The sequence below is a fragment of the Opisthorchis viverrini genome (assembly GCF_000715545.1).
Source record: "Opisthorchis viverrini unplaced genomic scaffold opera_v5_5, whole genome shotgun sequence".
In the NCBI taxonomy this organism is placed as follows: Eukaryota; Metazoa; Platyhelminthes; class Trematoda; order Opisthorchiida; family Opisthorchiidae; genus Opisthorchis; species Opisthorchis viverrini.
In genome coordinates, this window is record NW_008751661.1 from 2,729,768 (window position 1) to 2,747,819 (window position 18,052).

General features: G+C 46.1%; 2 protein-coding genes across 2 annotated transcripts in view; one reads left to right on the forward strand and one right to left on the reverse strand.

Annotated features, from left to right (window-relative positions):
- Positions 1-3,419: 3,419 nt before the first annotated feature.
- On the forward strand, positions 3,420-5,270 carry T265_12570 (hypothetical protein; the record flags this gene model as incomplete). The annotated part of the gene is made up of 1 exon (XM_009164394.1): positions 3,420-5,270. One exon carries the CDS (start codon positions 3,426-3,428, stop codon positions 5,268-5,270), a length of 1,845 nt encoding a protein of 614 aa, XP_009162658.1.
- A 2,839-nt stretch (positions 5,271-8,109) lies between these two features.
- The window catches only part of T265_00534 (hypothetical protein), a gene marked incomplete at both ends in the record, with an annotated part of 31,778 nt that continues 21,835 nt past the window's right edge, over positions 8,110-18,052 (reverse strand). The window contains 4 exons of the mRNA XM_009164338.1: positions 8,110-8,268; positions 11,464-11,636; positions 12,160-12,247; positions 15,052-15,248. Coding sequence (XP_009162602.1) covers positions 8,110-8,268; positions 11,464-11,636; positions 12,160-12,247; positions 15,052-15,248 — 617 coding nt within the window. The remainder of the gene's footprint in view (positions 8,269-11,463; positions 11,637-12,159; positions 12,248-15,051; positions 15,249-18,052) is intronic.

Sequence of the window (18,052 nt, forward strand, 5' to 3'; positions counted from 1 at the left end):
GTGGGTGCAACGACATGTTGAACGACTTTGGTCAGCGCCGCTGCAGAAAGTCCACCTGACCCGCTTGAGCTCAATCCAGAAGGCCTTTAGAGCGTTGAAGTCGCCTACCAGCAGGAGATGAGTGAAGTGGTAGTTGGAGGAGAGTTGCCCAAAGGTTCGTACGAGGAATTGGTCATCTTCAGGAGGACTCGAAGGAGGGTCATCCCTCGAGGCTTGACAGGGGGATAAGTTGAGCATGTATTCAACCTCAGATTCTGGAACAGCTGCGCTGCTTCGAGCAAAATTTGTGGTATTTCTTTTGAAACATGTCCTGGCTGAGACGTTTAGAATGTGTCTGTGAACGAGTTAGAATAGAGCCCGGGTTTTCGAGGATAAGTAACGTTTTACTTGTCTAAGAACAAGCGTGGATGAGCTGATGTGTACATACAAAGGTTTAATACGAGTATATATGGCAAGTATGAAAATAAGCACACAAAAAGCACGACACAAGCCAGGATAGGCTCAGCGGCAGTGAAGCATCGGTGTTGAACACTGATGTCATGCTGTCGGTGATGATAATGATCGCGTGGGCTAAACAAGGTGTAAGTATGCCAGGAAAGCCAAATGAGAGAAGTCGGGCCCAGAGCAATGAGGCACCATACTATGAGCAGTCGTACTGCAAGGGGGTCTAGGGGTGGAGTCATACTGTCCTCTGCGATGGGAGTGTAAAGGCGGTAAAGTGTTTTCTCCAGGCAACCAGGGTGTCTATCGTCATCACCGACGACATAACATCAGTATTCAAAACTAGTGCTTTGCTGCCGTACAACCAGGATGTATTAGGAAGTCTTATCGTGTGGAGAGGAATAAAAGGAAAGAACTTATTGCTAGCCTACCACAATCATTTCGAGGTGCCTATACCCACAGTTGCCTATAGTTGCCTCGTTACGGATTCTCCGACACCAACATACACGAGCTATGGTTCTTAGACAGCGATTGTTGAGCACCTGAAGACGTTTCAGTTCCGTTGCTCGAACAGGCCGTTTCACAGCCTTACAAAAAACAGCCCGCACCATAGCCTGATGCACACGTCCCTTGAGATTCAGGGATATACCGGTTTGACGTCATAGGTGTCCCAAATTAGCAAACGCGACCTGAATGTTCCATATTCATGCATTGAGCCCAGCTGTCACATTACAGTCGGAACAAATACACAACTTCGATTGTTCCTCCATAGATTGTAAGGGGCGTGTTCAGTGAATGTATGTCCGCGAGCATCACCTTATACTTTTGGGTTGCAAGTGCACGCCAAAGGACGGGATGACTGGCCAGTTCATCAAGTAATACTTACCTCCCCTCTCCGGAGACAAGAACAATGTCATCTGCATATTCCAACCCGACAAGGTTTACGTCCTAAGCTATCTGAATATCAGGGTTTCGAAGACCTTCCAGATTTCTGCTTGTTTCATTGATCACTAACCTAAGTAGGAATGGAGAGAGTGGGCACCCCTGTCGGTCACCACTTTGTGTGCGGGAACTCTTGGAGAGCTCTTCGTATACTCCCGCACGCCCGGAAAACTAACTCCCGGAGCATTCACTGCTGGGCAAGTGTGTTAAGGAGAACAGAGCGACCAACCAAGTCAAATGCGTCTTGGAATTTCCGGACTACTAAAATTATAGGTCATCTGTACGTATGGCGTTCTAGCACCTGACGGAGTGTGCAAATTTGGTCAACGCAGTCCCTACCAAGCCAGAATACCGCTTACTTCCCTCGAGTCAGTGTTTCACGACCCAGCGTAAGGTAACAAAAGACGAATGACGCAGCCTGACAACCTGAGTCAAGCTGATTCCCCTGTTATTACCGCACTCAACATGAGCTCCTTTTTGAGAATGGGCGCTGTACTCGGTTCTCCCCAGTTATTTGAGACGGTCTCTTCCCATGCAAACATTAGAGAAACGCTGGCGGAGGACTTCACCCCCATCTTTGAACAACTTGGGCTGGAAGTCATCTGGCACAAAACGCTGGCGGAGGACTTCACCCCCATCTCTGAACAACTTCGGCTGGAAGTCATCTGGCACAGGAGCTCGGTGGAGCTTGTGAAAACATGCAACTATGAACATCCTAAGCTGTAGATGCACTTTTATTTGGTATCGAGCATGAATATGCCCGTCTGACACTCCTTCCCCCGATCCGATTTGGTTCGACACAGAACTTTGCCTTGTTCTAGTTATCAGACAGAAAAAGCTGGTCAGCTCCTGATGCAGACTAACTTGTTAGCAGCTTAATCTCCAAGTCACACCATGAAAATACCACTTTCTACTGGTCGTAAGAATGCCGCCTGAATTGTCATCTGCTGTATGCAGTCCACTGGTGAGAACTGGGTATCTAAATCAAATCGTCCCAAAGAGATACCGGAAGCGGTGCCTCCTTGTCTGCTAGCTCTTGTCCGTGCTAAGACCGGAGAGCGACTGCTTGCTTCTGTAACCGGACGGTGGTGACTGACAGGCTATGTTGCAATTACTATTGAAATCGAATGTTCCGCTGCTTGAAGCCAAAATGAGGAAGTTATGGTTGGGCTGTGTCCGTTTCGTGGAAAACCGCCAACAATGTATCTTCTATCGAATGTTCCGCTGCTTGAAGCCAAAATGGTGAAGTTATGGTTGGGCTGTGTCCGATTCGCGGAAAACCGCCACCAATGTATCTTCTACTTCTTATACGTGGTTTTTATGTCTCGCAGTACTTAGACTGTGAATTGGTGAAATCGGTAACTTGGGAATCCCATTACAAGCTGTCGTGTGACTACTGGGAAGGACAGGTGCTCACAACATCCTGAGTTACTCAGAAAGAAATGCGTATTGGGTTATTCCTCTAAGAAGGGCTACTTCCACCTTTTAAGAATGTTTCCTAATTTTTAGTGAAGAAAGGAAGACGGAAGAACTAAATGAAAATAAGCTCCAAGGCTCTGGTGAAACTTATCAGAACCACTTATCGCAAAACAGGTCAACATTGCACTGGTGTATGACATCCTCAGCTGGACAGCTTAGCTTATACCTACAAACCTTGTCTAATATAGTAACAGTGAGTAGGTCAGTAGTGTCAAAATACTCTTCACCAAGACCGGATCGATGCTAAAGATGATGCTTTTAGGTGTGTATCAATGTGCCCCAAAGCTTAGTTGATCAACCCGACCGCCGGAAATGCATTTCTGAAGCTGATAACTGTAACTTTATGTTACGGATTTCTGTATGCTCACTTGGCGAGTCCTACTGAGGACCGGAGGCCTTGCTTGGCTGAACCTTGCGGGATACGACCAAACCTTCACAATGAACCTCATTGGTTCGTCGACTTGGCAGCTGCTTTACGTTCTTATTATTTGAGCCTTGCATTTCTCACTAATCTAGGAGCCCATAATATTTTTTCAGGTGTTCAATCTGTGACACTTTTGACCATGGACCTCCACCTTGCGGTAAAGAACTATCTGTCCAAAATGCTAACAGTTGCTGGCGCCGGAATGAAAGTTTTGCTTTTGGACGACGAAACTCTGAAAACCGTCAGCTTAGTCTCCTCGATGTCTGAAATTATGAAACAGGAGGTATATCTTATCGAACGCATCCGCTTACCACGCGAGCCACTAGAGCATCTTCGTTGTGTATGTCTTTTGCGCCCAACCAAAGAAAACGTCAATCTGCTTGCGCAAGAACTACGGAAACCAAATTATTCATCGTACTACGTATTCTTCAGTCATACTTTGACAAAACAGTTGCTGAAACAGTTGGCCGAAGCAGATGATCACGAAGTTGTCGCTGAAGTACATGAGTACTACACGGATTTTATGCCTCTTTCTCCTTTCCTCTTTGAACTCGATTTGCCTAACTGCCTTGAAGGTAATCGAGGGATGATTCCGAGCGCGGTTGGTCGGTGCACGGACTCCATCACTGCAGTTCTATTGGCTTTGAAACAATGTCCACTCATTCGTTATCAGAACACGTCCGAGGCTGCACGGCATGTAGCCGAATCTATCCGTTCTATGATCTCTCGTGAGGCCGTCTTGTTTGATTTTGGCAGAAAGTCTGAACAGTCCTCCGTTCTGCTAATTTTAGACCGACGTCAGGATTCTGTGACACCACTTCTTACCCAGTGGACCTATGAAGCCATGGTTCATGAGCTAATCGGGTTGAAGCAAAACCGAGTAAATCTATCGCGAGCGCTGAATGTCCGACCAGAATTAAAGGAAGTTACCTTGTCCAGAGAGTTTGATGAATTTTTTAGGAACAACCAGTATGCGAATTTTGGTGAAATCGGACAAGCTATAAAAAAGCTAGTAGAAAATTTTCAGTCTGCTTCGCGGTCCGTTGATACGAAGAACATAGATTCCATTGGTGACTTGAAGAAGTTTCTAGAACACTACCCTGCATTTCGGAAAGTATCCGGGACAGTTGAGACTCATGTTACCATTGTATCCGAGTTATCGCGACTAGTCAAGGAGCATGCGTTGTTGGAAGTCAGTGAAGCTGAACAGGAATTAATTTGTCATGACAGCCACTCTACCAGTCTTTCTCAGATCAGAGCTTTGCTTAACGATCCTCGAGTCTTGTTGTCCGATGCGCTGCGTTTGGTTTTGTTATATGCTCTGAAATACGAGGGACAAAAGACGGATCTTTCAACTTTAGCCAAGGCTCTCGTCAGTCGTGGGGCAACAGATGAAGATGTTCAAATGGTTCAACGCATTTTGGAGTTTTCAGGACCTCGATCTCGTGCAGAGGAGTTCACGCTGTTTGATGCAATGAAAACCGTAGCCAGCGGGGCTCATAGCATAAACACACAAACCGCTACAAATGCAATGACATCTCTGACGAAGCGCCTTGTTAAGGGACTCAAAGGAGTTGATAATGTTTACACACAACACGAGCCGGTTCTGACAGGAATAATAAACGATCTAGTCAAAGGGAAACTACGAGAAACTGCCTTCCCCTATTTATCTGCCGCTGGCTCTTGGACAGGCGCCTCATCGATACAACGGCCCCGTAAAATTATAGTTTTCATAATCGGTGGCGCTACCTATGAAGAGGCTCGAGCGATACATAGGTTGAACAGCTCCACACCGGAAGTGGATATCATTCTTGGTGGAACATGCATGCACAACTCACGTTCATTTCTGGATGAAGTGCGCTCTGCTACGAAAGATACGTCGGATTATTTCGCTCCAGAAACCAGCGATTCCGGTGTAGCCGAGACCACTTCGCGACCTTTTGGCCGTTTCAAAACCCAAGTCCGTTATGGATTACTGAAGTGAAACTTGACCGGAGATACCGTCTTTCGTAACTTGTGCAATTTCCCTCATTCCACAATACCAGTCCCGACGTCCTCACTTCTGTCTAATGAATCTTGACCGTTTCGTTTACTTGTTTTTCTGAACAGTATACTATACATGTGATATGCCCCGTTGTGATTGTATTTCATCATACAGTTCGTGATTTCTTTCTATTTTCTTTTCTCTGGCGTGCCTTGTGTTAGTTCAAGGGGACACTTAATTAAAAGCGCTGCTACCATAAGTCAATTGCAACCCTGAGACTCGCACTACTAATAGGGAAGGATTTGTAATGAACAGAATTACGTAAAATCGTACGATCATTATCCTATTAGCACCGCTTTTACTCATTTACTCGATTGACTCGGCTGGCTTGTATAAATAACCCGAAGAAAGTGTAGCTAAATAATTACGTTTTTGTGGTGCGTCTGCAAAGAAAGATTAGGGATACACAGGGCTACATTTTATGCGTGCACCGTCCTTTTCAAAGTCCCAGATGTTAGGCATAACGTACAACAGTTCTAGGGAATGTGACTGCGACTCAAAACAGGCATGATCCTTCCATGTAAAGGAAACTCTTCACGGCGACCGCTTTTGCACTGTCCCCATTTCTCCATCGAAATATAAGGAAGAACTCCAACCAAACCGTATCCAGCCCATACGGTGTGCAATTCATCCGATATATTGTGTAGTGAAATGAAGCAAAGTGCTAGTGCCATTTGTTAGTATTAGTAATCGATTCACTTTCAAAAGCTACGTTCGTAGTAGGTAAGGTGTAGGCTGGCGAAATATCTGCGACAGTACAGGGAAATCGTCTAGTGCACCACGCTTTCAGGTATAGGATTCTCCGGTGACCCACAGTGTTAGGCGCATGAAGTTAGGCCAAGAGGTGGGTGACGGAGATGAGCCTGAGTATCGTCCACACTGTTTTGGGCACCTATATGCTGTGAAAGCAGGCAACGGCTAACAGGCTCGTGAAATACATGGTGGTTGTTTGCTGCGGAAGTTTCTATCGGACAGTGGGGAGCAGGACTGATTAAATTTCGACTTTCTGTCTGCCGGTAGATCATATTCGCACCGTTGGCTCGAACTGTAGTAAGTTGCCTCAATGAGACGAACAGGCGACACGAATTACGTTCGCAAACTTGTGAAATGCGTTTCATCCGAAAACAAGGTGCATGATTCTACTGTACTCAGTCATTTCAGTTCAATTTAAAAGCCGTGTCCATGTGTAGGGTGCTTCGGATCGTCGCAGATATTGTAACCAAGTGGGGGCCAATAATTAAAAGTCGTCGGTGGTCGAAAATGCACACTGATCAGGCTTCATAGCCGTAGACTAACTGCACGCACCACTGCGCCTGCCTTCAGTCCACATATTGGTACCCGCGAATTGTGAAGCGGACTGCAGCAACTGTGTTATTCACTCTGTTAGCGATGCCGCCTTTCGGCGTGCTGCAGTTGCTCGGTTGATTATATTCGTCTGGTGTTCCTGACATCATAACCGGATTTGATTATCTGCTAACTGAGTTCAGTATTAGCACTTTAGTGTTTCAAAACGCATTCCAAATCGAATGACATTATTCCGGCTACTTAACATACTCTGAAACTGGTTGAAGTACGAAACATTCGAAGTTACACCGTGAAAGCTCCGGAGAAAATAGACAGCGAGGATTTCTTCGATAGTCAGCCCAATTACGAATTCGAAAAGGAACCTTGGTTCAGAGCAACCCTGACGAACATTACCTTCGATGTTGAACTCAGAAGAACACTCCGCAGATTTTCAGACGCTCACGGATGTTAGACTGTACGGATAGGTGTTGAGAAAGAGCAAATTTAAGGGGAAACTCGCCACAAAGTGTGATCGAGTGAGACCAACGTTGTATCCACACCTTAGAAAAGGAAAACTGGTCTTCTGTGCTGTGGTTTTGTTCGGCCTGTCGAAAGATGAACATATGCACGCACAACGCGGAAGGAATCCTGCTTGGTTTTCACAACCCAGCTCGAATTTGTTGGTAGGTCGGTTAGTAACTTGGTGGCTTAGGAGCGATCAGAGCTAGGCCGATACCATGGTAAGAATGGTGGAAATATCTGCCACTGCTCCCGACAACTCATTTGCCTGAGTTGAGAAGTTGCAGACAATCAGAGTAATCTGTTCCCGTTTTGTACTTTATATTCCGCTAGAATCCTACTGATAGCGCGTTTATCGTTATGCCGGGCACATACGACCAGCCAAAATGTTCCATCCATCCAGGCAGACTTCAGGACGCAGAGTAGATTTCCGAGTCGCCTGTCTATGTGATGGCTTTACTGACAATCATTTTTTTACTCACTAGTCTGGATAAGCTGAAATGGAGTTTCAACTTGTCATCACTTCTTCCTTTTCTGAGTCTCTTTTGCCCACTACTTTTCCCGACCGGTCCTGAGTAAACCTCCGGAATATCGACAAAAGGCGCTGCCTTATACGCGCGATGCAAAGTGGAGTGAAGTCTCTGCTTGGTGTTGTGGACATCCCTATCTACTTCATTGCAGTGGCAATCACCCTGGGTGCACATAATACAGACAAATTAGGATGAATGATATTTGAGATGTCCAAAGAATTGGAGTGCTGATCAGGGGTAAAAGTTAATGTCCTCAGCGTATCGCTCGTTTAGAGATTGGGATCGATTGAAATCTCTATATTTACAAGAGAAACTTCACTTGTGCCCGTCTACTTGCAGTCCACTTGAATTCAAAGCAGACTTTTCCTGTGCACAGCAAAATAAGGGATTCTTAAGCAACAGGTGGGATATTATGACGTGATAGTTCCACACCAATTGTTAGTAAGTCATGGATGCATGTCAACCGCCAGGCCAGGATTGTATCCAGCATTCGGCGAATAACTGCGATCCCCAACCAGGTTGCATGGATTTTGCCGGGTCAGAAATCTCTCTGAGACTTGCGCAACATTCCCAGTTGTTGAGAGCAACGTCTGACTAGAGGTGTCCTGAAAATCTTGGAAACCGTAGGTCTCCCACTACCAACGCAAGAACCGGTTTTTTGAGTGGCAATACAGTATACGCATTTTGCGCGAAATGATCGTCGTTTAAGTGTACAATCATTTAAAATTGCTGTGGCTGTCTACCGGCGTAAAGTGTCACATGCTTGTAGACCTTCATATTAAACAATCGTTTCAAACAAAAGGGACAGATTTGGGTCCGCCATCTTCAAGTTTGAACCCCGTTATTCTCTGTTATTCATCAAAGCCGTTCATTGTTTTTTCATTTACCTCTGCCTGTTCCATGCTGACATTATGTATGATTTTTAAGGCAACATGTATTCTATCAGATTGCTGATCCGCGCTATTGTGGTTTTTCACCCTTCTAGTGTAACACGAAAAGTATGCTTGTCAGGAGGATGCAACGTCTCTTGTGGTAGAGTTGGGACTACGTTTCCTAGGCAATAGATGGATTAGCGGAGCGTCGGCTCTAATTTGGGTAGATACTACTTACCGAAAGTGTGCCTTCCAGTCTTTGTGTTTGGGTTTCGGCTAATCAGGCTCTGTACGGACTAGCTAACGTCTGACGGCTGCGAGAAAAAACTACAGATTTATCATGAAACATCATCGGGGCATGCTTAGGTTGACTGCTTGAAAGGGACCTTCCTGGAAGGTAGTTGATAAGAACGAACAATTTTTTGTGCATGGTTTATATCGTCTTCATCGAATTGCAGGTAGAAATGCAAAAACCGTAAATACACGTCTTCAGTGCACGAATTAAGAATCCCAACAGGTCATACGGCTGAAATACAGTGGCTGACGCGTTGGACCATTACCCGAATGATGTGTTCCAGCTTTGAGTTTGTTGGACAGCTGACAGACTAGCAGATAATATGGGGAGAAGAAAAAGCAATATGTATGCAATTTAGTGACCAAATGAAAAATGTGGTTGAAAAGATGGAAAGTCACCAGTACCATACTATTTAGATTAAGGCTGCACATGGTGCATTGTGGCGTTTCGGTCTTGCTGCTAAACAAAACACTGAAAACATCGATACCACAACAAGAGAGCCAGAAAAGAAGACATAGTGCACTCCGATTTTGGAAGGAAGCATGACCCCACTGAGAGACAGAGGTTTTGGTAAACTCGTTGGAAAATGGAGGTGAAATCGGTTGGGGTAAACTCGTTGGAAAATGGTGGTGAAAAAACTCGGTTGGGGGGGGTCGTTCAGAATAATTCAGAAGATCAGAGAGTGAGAGGATCACTTCCGATTTGGCCAGAAAACCCCAGGTACAAAACGTTCAGAGGAAAGCATCAGCCGAGACGGTTGCAACGGCGACAGACACCCTTCACCCGCATGTGTCGACGAATGAGGCTGAGCGACTTGGGTGATCAGGTGTAGTGAGAGTAGTCTGAAATACCGTACCCTAACGTTTTGGCACAACACTGGGGATTTGGGGGTGCGGAGTTTGCATTTTAAGCTCCGATTTATGAGGAAGTTTTAACATTTGGCGCTTCAAGCTGAGAAAACGCGATCTGCCAAGAATAAGATTGATGTGTACACGGAAGTGGAATGCAACTTCTCCTGGGGGTTCGCGAACATAGCCGGTCATTTTTGCTCTATTTGACAAGATCGAAAAAGGCCTCTTGCGATTCAGTCACGCCAGGTGACTGATATTTTAGGTTACGAAATCAAAATCGTTCAGCTGTAGCAACCTTTCTGTGCCTATTTGCCATGCTACCCGAAGGGAGCACGAGGGTTGGGGTACTGCCAGGTTGCCCGAGCCTAGACAGAGGAAGTCCAGATGCAGAGGTCGGGTTCGAACCACGGACCTTCCGGTCTGTAAATTCGCGCTCTAACCACTTGCGCCATCTCGCCCCTTTAGATTATGAGCACTGAAACACACAAAACTTCGTTTATAGGCGCCCATCGATTTTCCCATCCCAGGTGGAATCTCACATGCTGCGGAGTTGCCACCTAAGGTCATACCGTAGCAAGACACCTAAGAGATATTTTGTAAGGCACGACTGGTCCATCTGGCTTACCGAGCGCGAAGACCACATTCATTTATCCAACCAATAACGACATGAGTTAGACTGGGCAATCATCATCGTCGACAGCATGACATCAGTGTTCAACGCCGACGCTTCACTGCCGTATACTAGGCAACCGGACATCCTGGATAACTCCGTTGTTCAACCAAGTTGACGGGACCTGGGAGATTCAATTAAATACAGTGTCATCACGAACGTCACCTCCTCGAAGTCTTGCGGTTCCAAGTTGTTTCGAGGAGTCACTCGTTCACTAAAAATGCACAACTATATAATCGCTTTGCACAACAGACATTTAATGCGTTTAACACCACCAGATCGTTCTAATAACTGTTTCAGGACCTGTATAAAGGATCGATAGCGTTGCGGATTCGCTTTGATTTACATCCTAGCCGGTTGATGTCTAGCTGTGACGTGACTTTAGATGAAATAATTTTCTTAAGTGGCATGACGAAAAAGTGCACAACAATCTGGGCTGGTCTATTTACTGGGCCGTAAAATGACATCAGTGAAGTCGTCATGAACTAAACGATCAGATGTACCGAAACCAAGTGTGTGCGATGATCAGGCAACGCAGAACCCAGGGCGAGACCGGCACTCTACAAGCTGACAACACTGTCAACAGTAATAGGGATCTGAGAAGCCAGAATCTAACCAATTAACGGAGTTTCTTATTGCCGGCGGGCTCGAGTTTCGACTATCCAATCAGCAAGTCAGCTGTTTCAGTCAATGCTACAGTTTGAAATGAAGGTGACTTTGAACCGACTGACATGTGCCGCAGATCCAATCAAGAGCGAACACACTTGAACACCCAAGAGGACACAATGAACGGTAAACACTATTGTTTGTGATCTAAGGAAATCCCATGGTATGGCACCAATAAACTGAGGTTTCCGTAGAGTGAAGGGGTCTTCCTGAACGATTTCTAGGATCGACAAGAACCCCAATGGTTAACAGTTTGTACATCTCTGTTGAATGGTGAGTGAAGAAACTGAACGATAGAGAAGATTTGGACTGGATTCATCACGTGGAATCCGATCATTTATAGCTTGAAGCCCTGAAAGCTACAGAACAACAGCCATATACAGAAAGTTCTGGATTGGCTACGCATCAGACACGAAGTATAAGAGAAATTGTGAGAAGGAAATTACCAGGTCTGTTAAGTCCACTTCTGCAACATGTGAGTCGACACGAACCAGAATCGACTTGGCATCCGGTTCGACTTCATCTACTTCGAGGCAATCCATTCCGAAGGCGTCTTGAAGGGTTACTTCTAACGCCATATGCAGCTGTTTTTTACTGGGTTCCGTTAAATGTGGTAATCCTGAAAGCAACACGACAGGGAAAGGAATAAAGAAATGTAGTGAAGAAAAGATAAATAAGTTAGTCATTCAGCTGCCATGCCACCCGAAGGAAGCACGAGGGCTAGGATACTATCAGGTTGCCGGAGCCCATACAGGTGAAGTCGAGATGTAGAGGTCGGATGGACCTTACGGCCAGTAAATTTGAGCTCTGACCACTGAGCTAGGTGTGCCCCAATACAGTATATCAATACTTCAAGAACTTCACAGAAATCTTCCGAATAAATATCAATAGTCTGACTAACTGGGCGAGATAGCCCAAGTGGTTAGAGCGCGAATTTACTGACCGGAGTGTCCGTGGTTCGAACGCGATCTCTACCTTTCGATTTCCCTGTCTAGACTTGAACAACCTGGCAGTATCCCAGCCCTCGTGCAACCTTCAGGTGGCATGGCAGTTAGGCACCGAAAGGGTGCTACAACTGGACGACTAACTGGGCCCACGAAACAAGCAAAAATTCGCCGAAATGATGCAATATACAAACTCACCTCTGGGTGGCATCCCCTGCATTGCCGCCCGTAGGACCACGTTTTGCACAGCATCCGCATACATGTCATTTGTGGGATTTGATTTCCACTGGAAAGAAGCAACATGGGATGGTATTGTACTTTATTAATAGTTGTTTTGCGCAGTATCTGAAGAAAGAACAGGTAGGTTTATCGATTATCGTAACTAATTTTCTCAGACATGCTAGCAGAACCACTGTATACTTGTCTCCCTGGAACGAAAACCACTTACAAAGCGTCTGATTAAGAATATCGGTAGCTCAGGGTAGACTAATGGCCGATCGTCTGTTTGAAAAGCAGTCGAGGTGACATCATCACTGCGCTGGGGTTGCGGTCCCAAATTCCATCGGAAACCTGCCACTTCATTGGCACCAGCGCGAACTGTGCCAGAGACTTACAACAAGTCTCACTCTGCTGTAAGCGTGTCGTCCAGTGGGCGGATAACTCTGGTATCGAAACTGCCGGAAACTGTGTTAATTCCACACAACTACCCTAGATATTTGAAGGTAACGACACCGGCGTGAATTGTCCGGTACCGTTTAGCGGTACTCTGACTCAGGGTTCTGTACTGCGACGGCCGTCAGTGATTGAAGTCATGTTCATCTCTTAAGAGGCCTTCTTCAGAAGAGACCAACGGGGATAAGACTGCAGTATCCCAGTACAACTGGAAGTAGTCGCCTCATTGCGATGGACAAGTGGTATAATCTGAACATTCCAATTCTAAGTAGCAACCCAAAATCCATCTCGAAATCGGGCATCCTCATGATTCAGTATTCACTATTCTGGATAACTAACTTTCGCCCCAGACACTGAGTAGGGGAATAGTGAAGCTGAGTCGTTTTTTATCACTATTTATCCCAGGAGCTCCACCTATATTCCACACAGTCACGGCGGCAGTTCGCAATCCCTAGTGTGACCATATTTTGAATTCCATCATTCATCCACCTCGAAAGGGTCCTCTGTGTATTGCCTCACTCGTCCCTGTCCTAGGGTGATCTCACTTTTCTTCGACTGTTCTGATAACAGTCCTTTATGAGACGCAGTGAACTATCTTACCTACGATAGCTCAATCAAGCTCTTCCCTGTCATACTGAAGGGGGAAATCTGTATAGATCAAATTGATACCTCTTGTTCCATCATGCCATCCTGACTGCACGTATGACTGAAACCTCCTCAAGGTCATTATCGACAAGGTGATAGATATATTTACTAGCCACCAGGCGAAGGAAGCATTCTGCGATCTCATTGGAAGCCCTCGTTCTGGAGTTTGGCATAGCCGAGAGAGAGAGAGAGAGCGTTCAGCTGTAGCACCCTTCCGGTGCCTAGCTGCCATGCCACCCGAAGGGAGCACGAGGGCTGGGATACTGCCAGGTTGCCCAAGCCTAGACAGGGGAAGTCGAGTGGCGGAGGTCGGATTCGAACCGCGGACCTTCAGGTTAGTAATCCGCGCTCTAACCACTTCGGCCATCTGCTGAGTCTGATAATGAGCGATGTCCACAAGGTTATTGTAGTACCGCATCTGATTACGCGGACACGTCTGCTGGTGTGTGGACAGGCCCTCGTCTGACAGAGTGCTGTGCACTTGTTTACACCTTACCCTAATAGGCTCTTTCAACAGTGCAACCGTCCAACGCTAATTGCTGGAGGACCTCTGACGTATGAAGCCACACCCTTTCTGAATAACCAATACCGGCCCGCGTATTTTAGTTTAGATCAGACTACTCGAACTTTCGACCCTTTCTTCAGAATGGTCGAACAATAAGTCATCTTTCGGAGAACGACATTAAGTAGTCTACAGTGAGTAGCCTCCACTCAGGGGGGTCTCCCTTAAGGGTAACAATTCGCATTACTACATAAGATGCTTTTAACGAGGCCTGATCCCGGTGGTTATGCCACATACGCGAAATGATGTACATTGTGCGTTAAGGGGAAATGTGCTGGAGAGTTTGAGAACCACTGGACTCTACACGGAAATCCGGAAACGAACTTGATACTTGGAACTTGAACTTGGAACGAACTTGATACGTAGTTGCTTTTTCAAACTAAACTGCGTTCTTATGTTAGTTCCGACCTTTTGATGGTATCTGAATTTCCCAACTTAAATATTACAGCAGGCTACCAAAATGGACTTCGGTACATCTGGTAAATCATGATCGGAGAATGCTATCATCCCGTTTTCACGGTAGTAACATGTCCTCGGAAGGGTTCGTTTTGAGGAATTACTGTGGGGTTTAAGTTTCATGTATCTCAGAATCGCGTTCGGGAACCCCAAATACATAGCAGAAAAACTGGCACTCGGTCTGATTTATCGCAGCCTTACTCAGTGTTTTAGTGTGATGAAACGTCCTGTTTGTCTGCGTGCGTTTATACAGCATTTAAAAGCTATATGCTATCTCTTACCGTGAGGAAGTACCAACCCAACTACGCACTGACGGTGCCTCTTCGCATGGTGACGAAACGTTCCCAAGTCAATTGCGAAGCTCGGCAAATAGATCAATGGCCACCTGATCAACAAGCAGTAAACTCACCCGAACTACCAATACTTCGATACGTTACCAAAAGAACACCGTGTAGGCAGAATTGTATCCTGTTCACACGAATATCCAAAAGCAGTTCCACTATTTATGATACGGATATTCTGGGTTAGACCGGGTAATCTCTCGAGAAAGGAAACGTGTCACTCGAAGCTCCTACTCGATTCATCACTGCTGCGGTGGGATTTCGAAACGCGAAATCTAAAGAGTGCAAAGACAGTGCTCGGAGGGCAAGAAGGTTAACGGTCGACCTTATTTTTAACCAGGGCCTCAGCGAAAGAAAGCTAGGCTGATTAACTCCGTCATGATCGAGTAATCAACTATTTCGGCAGCTACTTACCTCTAAATTGACCTGCTGGGGTCGCCATGTGACGTTGATCGAGTCAAAAACTCGGAATTGGACGGATTCGGGCTTGTGTAAGACCACTTCCACTGTTCCAGCAAGCAAACTGAGGTGGAACCTGAGGAGGGTGGCACTCCCAGTGAATGGGATTGAGATCAGTTGGTTTACAGTGGTTGTCGCGAGTTCCGTGTAAGCTGAAGCCACGTCAGTTGGAAACAGAAAAGATGAAGACAACAGGTAAATTGACGTAGCAAGCCTATACAGTATATCAGAGGCCGAGAATTACATTTTCAAACTTGTGATTCTCGCACAAATGGTCTCAAAAGATATCGAAATCGCCAGAGACTAGCGTCATCAAATTGAGTTATGTTCATTCCGCATCTAGCTGCCACCTAACTATGCAAGATTTCCGACTTCCACAATTACACCATACAAGCCAAGAGCTGAGCTGGGTTATTCAGGAACTTGACCTACTATATTAAGGTCATGTGGCAGAGTGACACGAGTCCTACTGAAGAATTATACTACGCGTAACTGGCGAAACATCTGTTGAAGGAAATCACCTGACACTCGGCGATTTTAGGAGGATGGACAGAAGATTCATTGGGTGGTTTATCCACTCAAACCCGCAATGACAGCGTCATCTTGATTAGTGATGAGACGCTCGCAATCCGACCACCAAGCTCGGTAAAAAGATCGACGACCAAGAAGCACACGAGTTACCTACATTCCTCAACATCGGCAAACGAAGATTCCTCCAACTGGATAATCCTTCGACTTTGAAAGCTTTTTCACCGATTATGCTGCTCATGGTCTTGTCCAGTGACAGAATGCCTCGCGAGATGGCTCAGTGCTAAGAGCGCGAATTTACTGGCTGGAAGGTCCGTGGTTCGAACTCAACCTCTGCCTCCTGACTTCCCCTGTCTAGACTTGGGCAACCTGACAGTATCCCAGCCCTCGTGCTTCTTTCGAGTGGCACGGCAGCTAGGCACCGGAAGGGTGCTACAGCTGAATGCTTTCTTTTCTTTCTTTCTTTTTTTTCATGGAGAAACACCTGGAGTCCTTGTTTGGGTTGCCGCGGTGTAGAATACTTCGACGTATTCAGGAAAGCCCACTTGAGTGACGCGCAAAATCACAAGCCAGAAATTGTGCATTCTTGAGATTTATCAAAAGATGCGGTACTACATGTATAAAATACGTAATAAAAAGGGTACAAACCTCAAATTATGGGGGTTTCCGTCTGAATTGTTGCACGAAGTAGTGCAAGTCCAAAGAAAGCCCGAAGAAGATGGCAAATCGATGTTAGTTAGCGGCACACGCCTGGGTACAACACATGAGAATGCAAAACGGTCAGAAAGCGTGCGTAAAGGATGGCCAACCGAATTGGTTCGACAGGTCAAGGGTTAAAAGTTCATGAGGGATTACAAATTTACATCTACATCAGGAGGTAGATGCAGTAAACAGCAGCAGACAAGGAGAGTTTGGCCGGGGGAAAGGAAGTACACGCGGTATGAATGGGATTCCTTGTGCACGGCATTCCCCAAAAATAGTGTGCTGCAAAGTATCACGTTCCGATACATGCCATATATGTGTATTCAAACCCACAATGAACATTGATTCGTTAGTGGAACAGGCCAACGCACTTTCCTTATCTGAAAGAATTCGCGCATACGTGTCTGTGTGTTTTAAACGCAGATGATGTTCATTGAGAGCAAATCCAGCAGAAGGCCGTCTGCCATGGATACGATCGATTTCGTGAATGTGTGCTCTTTTTGAAAAGAGCCTTCATTTTACCTACGGAACGATGCCTGGAAATGAGGATATACGTGAGTAAACCCGCCCTGCACCCACGCTCCGAAACAATTACGGAAGACTTACAGCCTGGTAGCTGTGAGTTGTTAGTTCGTTCATAAATTTGTACGATGGAGGAAAAAGAACGGCAGTTAAAACCCAGCCGAAGCGGAGGCGCAAAAAGTGGCTAGTGTGATGTCAAAGCGACCGGGACTGGTTGGATTCAAGTCATTTGCTGTCGTTCGTGTTTCTTCCACATCGTTTAATCCGAAGTCGTGTTATCCAAATATCAGCAGAACTCACTGATTAGCTGACATGCATCAATACTGATGTGAGATTCTGTGCAACAGCCGAGTTGCTAAAATGTAGACTTCGTAAATCACACGAGAACAAATTTTCGGGTTTCAAACCGAATCAAATACAAATGAACTGAGACATTTGCCCGTGCGATCGGACTGGAATCCAAGTAGTCGCCACCAGCTCAGTCTCGGAATATCAATCGGGCAGTTGATTCTAGGTAGTTCTTACCATCGTCGCGCCACCATTCATTCCAGCTGAGCCGATTATAAAGCTTTCGTTGTTAGGCTTTTCGGACCAAGAGATTGTAGTCCAACTGTTCCCACAGTTGTGAGCCGCGTTAGTTAGGTCGGTTGATTGCGGAAAGCGCAAATGACGCCACATGAAGTCCCATTCCATTCGGCGAGTTGTGTTAGCACACTGCACTAGGGATCTAATCGCAATTGGGCCTGCGTAATAAGCTGATAAGCACCAACGTCGTTAGCTGTAATAACCGGGTACTTGTCGTACCGTGGTTGTAGCTGCCAGTTTAGTTCGCCGATGATTCGGGGAGGTGGGGTAAGTAGCTGAGCATTGCAGGCGAGAGCTGGTAAATTAGTCAGCGGACTGTTACGTGGGGCGATTGGAAAGGGAGCTATGCGTTGAGGGCAACAGCCTGGATGCATGAGCGCCATTGAGGGCGCGACTGAGCCATGTCTGACAATGTTTCTAACGATTGATGTGGCCCGTCTCGGGGTCCCCATCCAGCAAGACAGCAATGACCAGCGCAGCTGAGTTTGCTGGTAATGGCTTCCATACTTCGCTGCCAAATCATTGTTTGACCGCCTGTGACTCTCTTCCACCCTTCACGTGGTTGTGCGAAAAGAGCCCTTCGAGGAAGTCGGTCGACTGGCATACGCAACACGTGGCC